Source organism: Cloeon dipterum, unplaced genomic scaffold (assembly GCF_949628265.1).
Source record: "Cloeon dipterum unplaced genomic scaffold, ieCloDipt1.1 scaffold_14_ctg1, whole genome shotgun sequence".
NCBI lineage: Eukaryota > Metazoa > Arthropoda > Insecta > Ephemeroptera > Baetidae > Cloeon > Cloeon dipterum.
The window spans coordinates 185,471-194,027 of record NW_027052680.1 but is presented as its reverse complement, the minus strand read 5'-3'; the positions used below and the strand labels follow the sequence as shown (position 1 = coordinate 194,027).

At 41.9% G+C, this 8,557-nt stretch overlaps 1 protein-coding gene across 1 annotated transcript; it reads right to left on the bottom strand.

Annotated features, from left to right (window-relative positions):
* Nucleotides 1-5,913: 5,913 nt before the first annotated feature.
* Nucleotides 5,914-6,586, bottom strand: LOC135947642 (uncharacterized). The gene is made up of 3 exons (XM_065496519.1): nucleotides 6,312-6,586; nucleotides 6,034-6,233; nucleotides 5,914-5,975 (listed from the first exon to the last, which is right to left on the bottom strand). Exons 1-3 carry the CDS (start codon nucleotides 6,584-6,586, stop codon nucleotides 5,914-5,916), a joined length of 537 nt encoding a protein of 178 aa, XP_065352591.1.
* Nucleotides 6,587-8,557: the final 1,971 nt, after the last annotated feature.

Genomic DNA, 8,557 nt, shown 5'->3' with positions numbered 1-8,557 from the left:
AGCCCGACAGAAACTTTCGATACTTTGTCAAGGAATCGACCAATCATCAGAAGTTTGATGAAATTCCGAGAAAGCCAGACCAAAACTATCGATTCTTCGTCAAGGAATCGACCAATCATCAGAAGTTTGATGAAATTCCATGAAAGCCAGACCAAAACTATCGATTCTTCGTCAAGGAATCGACCAATCATCTGAAGTTTTATGAAATTCCAAGAAAGCCAGACCAAAACTATCGATTCTTCCTCAAGGAATCGACCAATCATCTGAAGTTTGATGAAATTCAAAGAAAGCCAGACCAAAACTATCGATTCTTCGTCAAGGAATCTACCAACCATCTGAAGTTTGATGAAATTCCAGGAAATCCAGACAAAAAACTATCGATTCTCCGTCAAGGAATCGACCAATCATCTGAAGTTTGATGGAATTCAAAGAAAGCCCGACAGAAACTTTCGATACTTTGTCAAGGAATCAACCAATCATCTGAAGTTTGATGAAATTCCAGGAAATCCAGACTAAAACTATCGATTCTTCGGCAAGGAATCGACCAATCATCTGAAGTTTGATGGAATTCCAAGAAAGCCCGACCAAACCTATCGATACTTTGTCAAGGAATCAACCAATCATGTGAAGCTTGATGAAATTCAAAGAATGCCAGACCAAAACTATCGATACTTCGTCAAGGAATCAAACAATCAACTTAGGTTTGATGGAATTCCAACAAAGCCAGACCAAAACTATCGATTCTTCGTCAAGGAATCGACCAATCATCTGAAGTTTGATGAAATTCCGAGAAAGCCAGACCAAAACTATCGATTCTTCGTCAAGGAATAGACCAATCATCAGAAGTTTGATGAAATTCCAAGAAAGTAAGACCAAAATTATCGATATTTCGTCAAGGAATCAACCAATCATCTGAATTTTGATGAAATTCCAAGAAAGCCAGACCAAAACTATCGATTCTTCGTCAAGGAATCGACCAATCATCTGAAGTTTGATGGAATTTCAAGAAAGCCAGACCAAAACTATCGATTCTTCGTCAAGGAATCGACCAATCATCTGAAGTTTGATGAAATTCCAAGAAAGCCAGACCAAAACTATCGATTCTTCGTCAAGGAATCAACCAATCATCTGCAGTTTGATGAAATTAAAAGAAAGACAGACCAAAACTATAAATTCTTCGTCAAGGAATCGACCAATCATCTGAAGTTTGATGAAATTATAGGAAAGCCAGACCAAAAATATCGATCCTTCCTCAAGGAATCGACCAATCATCTGAAGTTTGTAGAAGGTCCAAGAAAGCCAGACCAAAACTGTCGATTCATCGTCAAGGAATCGACCAATCATCTGAAGTTTGATGAAATTCCAAGAAAGCCAGACCAAAACTATCGATTCTTCGTCAAGGAATCGACCAATCATCAGAAGTTTGATGAAATTCCATGAAAGCCAGACCAAAACTATCGATACTTTGTCAAGGATTCAACCAATCATCTGAAGTTTGATGAAATTCCAGGAAATCCAGACTAAAACTATCGATTCTTCGTCAAGGAATCGACCAATCATCTGAAGTTTAATGGAATTCCAAGAAAGCCCGACCAAACCTATCGATTCTTCCTCAAGGAATCAACCAATCATCTGAAGTTTGATGAAATTAAAAGAAAGCCAGACCAAAACTATCGATTCTTCGTCAAGGAATCAACCAATCATCTGAAGTTTGATGGAATTTCAAGAAAGCCAGACCAAAACTATCGATTCTTCGTCAAGGAATCGACCAATAATCTGAAGTTTGATGAAATTCGAAGAAAGCCAGACCAAAACTATCGATTCTTCGTCAAGGTATCGATCAATCATCAGAAGTTTGATGAAATTCCAAGAAAGCCAGACCAAAACTATCGATTCTTCGTCAAGGAATCGACCAATCATCTGAAGTTTTATGAAATTCCAAGAAAGCCAGACCAAAACTATCGATTCTTCCTCAAGGAATCGACCAATCATCTGAAGTTTGATGAAATTCAAAGAAGTCCAGACCAAAACTATCGAATCTTCGTCAAGGAATCTACCAACCATCTGAAGTTTGATGAAATTCCAGGAAATCCAGACCAAAACTATCGATTCTCCGTCAAGGAATCGACCAATCATCTGAAGTTTGATGGAATTCAAAGAAAGCCCGACAGAAACTTTCGATACTTTGTCAAGGAATCGACCAATCATCAGAAGTTTGATGAAATTCCGAGAAAGCCAGACCAAAACTATCGATTCTTCGTCAAGGAATCGACCAATCATCAGAAGTTTGATGAAATTCCATGAAAGCCAGACCAAAACTATCGATTCTTCGTCAAGGAATCGACCAATCATCTGAAGTTTGATGAAATTCCAAGAAAGCCAGACCAAAACTATCGATTCTTCGTCAAGGAATCGACCAATCATCTGATGTTTGATGGAATTTCAAGAAAGCCAGACCAAAACTATCGATTCTTCGTCAAGGAATCGACCAATCATCTGAAGTTTGATGAAATTCAAAGAAAGCCAGACCAAAACTATCGATTCTTCGTCAAGGAAACGACCAATCATCTGAGGTTTGATGAAACTCAAAGAAAGCCAGACCAAAACTATCGATTCTTCGTCAAGGAATTGACCAATCATCTGATGTTTGATGAAATTCCAAGAAAGCCAGACCAAAACTATCGATTCTTCCTCAAGGAATCAACCAATCATCTGCAGTTTGATGAAATTAAAAGAAAGACAGACCAAAACTATAAATTCTTCGTCAAGGAATCGACCAATCATCTGAAGTTTGATGAAATTACAGGAAAGCCAGACCAAAAATATCGATCCTTCCTCAAGGAATCGACCAATCATCTGAAGTTTGTAGAAGGTCCAAGAAAGCCAGACCAAAACTATCGATTCATTGTCAAGGAATCGACCAATCATCTGAAGTTTGATGAAATTCAAAGAAAGCCAGACCAAAACTATCGATACTTCGTCAAGGAATCGAACAATCATCTGAAGTTTGATGAAATTCCAAGAAAGCCAGACCAAAACTATCGATTCTTCGTCAAGGAATCGACCAATCATCTGAAGTTTGATGAAATTAAAAGAAAGCCAGACCAAAACTATAAATTCTTCGTCAAGGAATCGACCAATCATCTGAAGTTTGATGAAATTACAGGAAAGCCAGACTAAAACTATCGATTCTTCGTCAAGGAATTGACCAATCATCAGAAGTTTGATGAAATTCCGAGAAAGCCAGACCAAAACTATCGATTCTTCGTCAAGGAATCGACCAATCATCAGAAGTTTGATGAAATTCCATGAAAGCCAGACCAAAACTATCGATACTTTGTCAAGGATTCAACCAATCATCTGAAGTTTGATGAAATTCCAGGAAATCCAGACTAAAACTATCGATTCTTCGTCAAGGAATCGACCAATCATCTGAAGTTTGATGGAATTCAAAGAAAGCCCGACCAAACCTATCGATTCTTCCTCAAGGAATCAACCAATCATCTGAAGTTTGATGAAATTCCAAGAAAGCCAGACCAAAACTATCGATTCTTCGTCAAGGTATCGATCAATCATCAGAAGTTTGATGAAATTCCAAGAAAGCCAGACCAAAACTATCGATTCTTCGTCAAGGAATCGACCAATCATCTGAAGTTTTATGAAATTCCAAGAAAGCCAGACCAAAACTATCGATTCTTCCTCAAGGAATCGACCAATCATCTGAAGTTTGATGAAATTCAAAGAAATCCAGACCAAAACTATCGAATCTTCGTCAAGGAATCTACCAACCATCTGAAGTTTGATGAAATTCCAGGAAATCCAGACCAAAACTATCGATTCTCCGTCAAGGAATCGACCAATCATCTGAAGTTTGATGGAATTCAAAGAAAGCCCGACAGAAACTTTCGATACTTTGTCAAGGAATCGACCAATCATCAGAAGTTTGATGAAATTCCGAGAAAGCCAGACCAAAACTATCGATTCTTCGTCAAGGAATCGACCAATCATCAGAAGTTTGATGAAATTCCAAGAAAGCCAGACCAAAACTATCGATTCTTCGTCAAGGAATCGACCAATCATCTGAAGTTTGATGAAATTCCAAGAAAGCCAGACCAAAACTATCGATTCTTCGTCAAGGAATCTACCAACCATCTGAAGTTTGATGAAATTCCAGGAAATCCAGACCAAAACTATCGATTCTCCGTCAAGGAATCGACCAATCATCTGAAGTTTGATGGAATTCAAAGAAAGCCCGACAGAAACTTTCGATACTTTGTCAAGGAATCAACCAATCATCTGAAGTTTGATGAAATTCCAGGAAATCCAGACTAAAACTATCGATTCTTCGTCAAGGAATCGACCAATCATCTGAAGTTTGATGGAATTCCAAGAAAGCCCGACCAAACCTATCGATACTTTGTCAAGGAATCAACCAATCATGTGAAGCTTGATGAAATTCAAAGAATGCCAGACCAAAACTATCGATACTTCGTCAAGGAATCAAACAATCAACTTAGGTTTGATGGAATTCCAACAAAGCCAGACCAAAACTATCGATTCTTCGTCAAGGAATCGACCAATCATCTGAAGTTTGATGAAATTCCAAGAAAGCCAGACCAAAACTATCGATTCTTCGTCAAGGAATAGACCAATCATCAGAAGTTTGATGAAATTCCAAGAAAGTAAGACCAAAACTATCGATATTTCGTCAAGGAATCAACCAATCATCTGAATTTTGATGAAATTCCAAGAAAGCCAGACCAAAACTATCGATTCTTCGTCAAGGAATCGACCAATCATCTGAAGTTTGATGGAATTTCAAGAAAGCCAGACCAAAACTATCGATTCTTCGTCAAGGAATCGACCAATCATCTGAAGTTTGATGAAATTCCAAGAAAGCCAGACCAAAACTATCGATTCTTCCTCAAGGAATCAACCAATCATCTGCAGTTTGATGAAATTAAAAGAAAGACAGACCAAAACTATAAATTCTTCGTCAAGGAATCGACCAATCATCTGAAGTTTGATGAAATTACAGGAAAGCCAGACCAAAAAATATCGATCCTTCCTCAAGGAATCGACCAATCATCTGAAGTTTGTAGAAGGTCCAAGAAAGCCAGACCAAAACTGTCGATTCATCGTCAAGGAATCGACCAATCATCTGAAGTTTGATGAAATTCCAAGAAAGCCAGACCAAAACTATCGATTCTTCGTCAAGGAATCGACCAATCATCAGAAGTTTGATGAAATTCCATGAAAGCCAGACCAAAACTATCGATACTTTGTCAAGGATTTATGGGGGTCTAAATGAGAGTATGACCTTCCATATAAAAAAAAGAGTTTATTGGCGGAGTAGGATGGCTGCGTGTCGCTGACTCGGCCCTGGCTCGTCTTCTGGTTCGTCTTCTTCAGATCTTGTCAGCCTATGGTTGGTGAATGATTGTCGCCGAATCTTCTCTCGCCTTTTATTTAAAATCTAACAATGTGTTGATTGTTGAAAATGAATGTTGAGCGCCGAGCCAATCACGGTGCCCCTACATACGCCCCTTGCTATGACTGGAAGTCAGGGTTGGAGCGAAAAGGTACATTTCTTCTTTGACCTCGTGAAATAGCGATGCTCCACCCGTGGTTGTTCTTGACCAGCAGGAATAGGCTCTTCAGGCTTCTTGGTCCTCTCAGCGGCTGGCTCGTCTTGTTCAACTGGTATAAACGCTGGTTTAAGCCTATCAATAGAAACTCGTGTCTTCTTTGCGCCAAACTCGATAACAAATGTCTTCTCACTGCGTTCGAGTACTCTGTGTGGTCCAGTATAGGGCGTTTGAAGTGGCTTTCGGACGAAATCAGTCCTCAAATAAACAAAAGGGCAAGTAGCCAAATCTTGATAAACGAAAACTTTTTGCTCTCCGTGTGCTTTTACTGGTGCAGGGCGAAGTTTCGCCATGCGTTTCTGGTGCTCACGTGCAAAATCTGGTGCACTGAGCGGCAAATCTTGTGTCGGAGCGAAAAATTCACCAGGGATGCGAAGTGGCTCACCATATAGCACCTCTGCTGCGGAAGCTTGAAGAACTTCTTTGAACTGCGTGCGCAGTCCGAGCAGCACCATTGGTAGCACCTCGGTCCAAGAATCGGCATCATGGCACATGAGTGCTGTCTTAAGGGTGCGGTGAAGTCGCTCAACCAGTCCATTGCACTGGGGATGATATGCTGTTGTTCTAGTCAGGTGAATGCCAAAGCTGGAAGCGAAAATTTTGAAATTTCGGATTCAAACTGGCGACCTTGATCGGTGACGATGGTTTGTGGGCAGCCGTAACGGGGAATCCACTCGTTGTAAATGGTCCGCACCACGGTTTCCGCTGTCATGTTCTCCAGGGGGAATGCACTCCATCCAACGGCTGAATCGGTCGACAATGGTCAGCATGTAGCGGTAACCTTTGCTTTGAGGCAAAATGACGAGGTCGACGTGCAGGACAGCAAAACGCTGCGTTGGCAGGTTGAAACTGGAGTGTGGCGCCGAGACATGGCGCGTTATTTTCGACCGCTGGCATGAGTGGCAAGTGCGGGTCCAATCGCCCACATCTTTCTGCATTCTCGGCCAGACAAATCGTGATGAAAATAATTGCTTTGTGGCTTTTATCCCTGGATGGCTTAGATTGTGTAGCTTTACAAAGGCTTTTTGCCTGAATGCTTTTGTGAGAAATGGTCGTGGATTTTGTTGAGACACGTCACAATATATTTCGCAGTCCGTGCCTGGAATGGTAACTTTCTCCAACCTGAGGCTGGAGCCTTTCTTGAGTAGCGCCTTCAGCTCCTCATCTTCTTCTTGTGATTTCGCCAGCGCAGGGAAGTCCAGTGGATGCTGTTCTACCGCTTCTATCTCTACTCGTGACAGTGTATCAGCGACAACGTTAAGGAGTCCGTTGATATGTCGAATGTCGGTCGTAAATTGGGAGATAAAATCAAGATGTCGATATTGACGAGGGGAGCAATTGTCTCTGTTGAGTTTGAAGGCGTGTGTTATTGGTTCATGATCGGTGAAAATGACAAAACTTCGCGCTTCTATCATGTGACGAAAATATTTCAATGACTCGTAAATCGCAAGTAGCTCGCGGTCATAAGGCGAATATTTCTTTTGGCAAGGGGGTGAGCTTTTTGGAATAGAATGCTAAGGGTTGCCACTCACCATCAACCAGCTGTTGAAGCGCTGCGCCCATCGCAAAATCAGAAGCATCAGTGACAACTGCAAGAGGTTTGTCGTCAAAGGGATGAGCGAGGAGCGTGCACTGGGCCAAAGTGTCTTTGCACTGCTGAAAAGCTGCTTCTGTTTCAGCAGACCATTTCAGGGGCTCATTTTTGTGTTTCTTCGTCTTGCCAGCGAGCATTGCGTGGAGCGGAGCTTGATCTTGCGCAGCAGTCTTCAGGAACCGATGATAAAAATTTAGCATGCCGAGAAAACTTCTCAATTGACCGCAAGTCTCGGGTTTGGGGAACTTGGAAATGGCATCTACGCGTTCATTGCGCGGTTTGGTTCCTTCTGCAGTGATTTTGTATCCCAAAAAGTCAATTTCAGCGACTCCTAGCTCGCATTTGGCGATGTTCAGTAGGATTCCGTGATCGCTGAGTCTCTTGAAAAGAGTGCGGAGATGTGCCTTATGCTCTTCTTCGTCCTTCGAGGCGATCAGGATGTCGTCCAGGTAGGGAAAACAAAATTCGAGACCTTGGGTGATCTCGTCGAGCAGGCGTTGACATGTTTGAGCAGCATTGCGAAGTCCAAACGGCATGAAAATAAATTCAAATAAACCGAATGGAGTGCAAATTGCAGTTTTAGGCACGTCATCTGGGTTAACAGGGATCTGATTGTATGCTTTAACTAAATCGAGCTTGGAGAAAATTTTGCAGCCCGACAAGTTATAAGCAAAATCTTGGATGTGGCGCAAAGGATACATATCTGGGACAGTTCGAGCATTAATCGCTCTGTAGTCGCCACAGGGGCGCCAAGAATTGTCTTTTTTAGGGACAAGGTGGAGAGCCGAGGCATAAGAGCTGTCGGAGCGTCGGATAACACCACTCGCTACCAGAGCCTCGAACTCTGCTTTAGCCGCTTTCAGTCGTTGAGGGTCGAGACGGCGCGGCTTCGCACGAATTGGCGGTCCCTCAGTCAGTCTAATGTAATGCTGAGTCTTGTGCTTCACCTCTCTTTGCACGCCAGAAGGTCGAAACAAATCTGGAAACTCCTGCAAAATTGCTTGGTAGGAGGAAATATTGCTTTGTAGTGCTTTCACACTGGTCTGCGTAGGACTTGAATCAGCCCTGCCGCAGATGGAGAGGTTGGTTGTCCCGTCGATGAGGCTTCGCCGTCGAACATCCACCAGCAGATTGTAGTGGGCAAGGAAGTCTATACCAATAATTGGTTTTGTGACATCAGCAATTACAAAGTTCCAGGAGAAATCACGCCTCAGTCCAAAATTCAGAGTCATGGAAATAAGGCCAAAAGTATTTATTTGAGTGCCGTTCGCAGCAAAAAGCTTGTAATCAGTTTGAGTGCGACGGCCAGCAACTA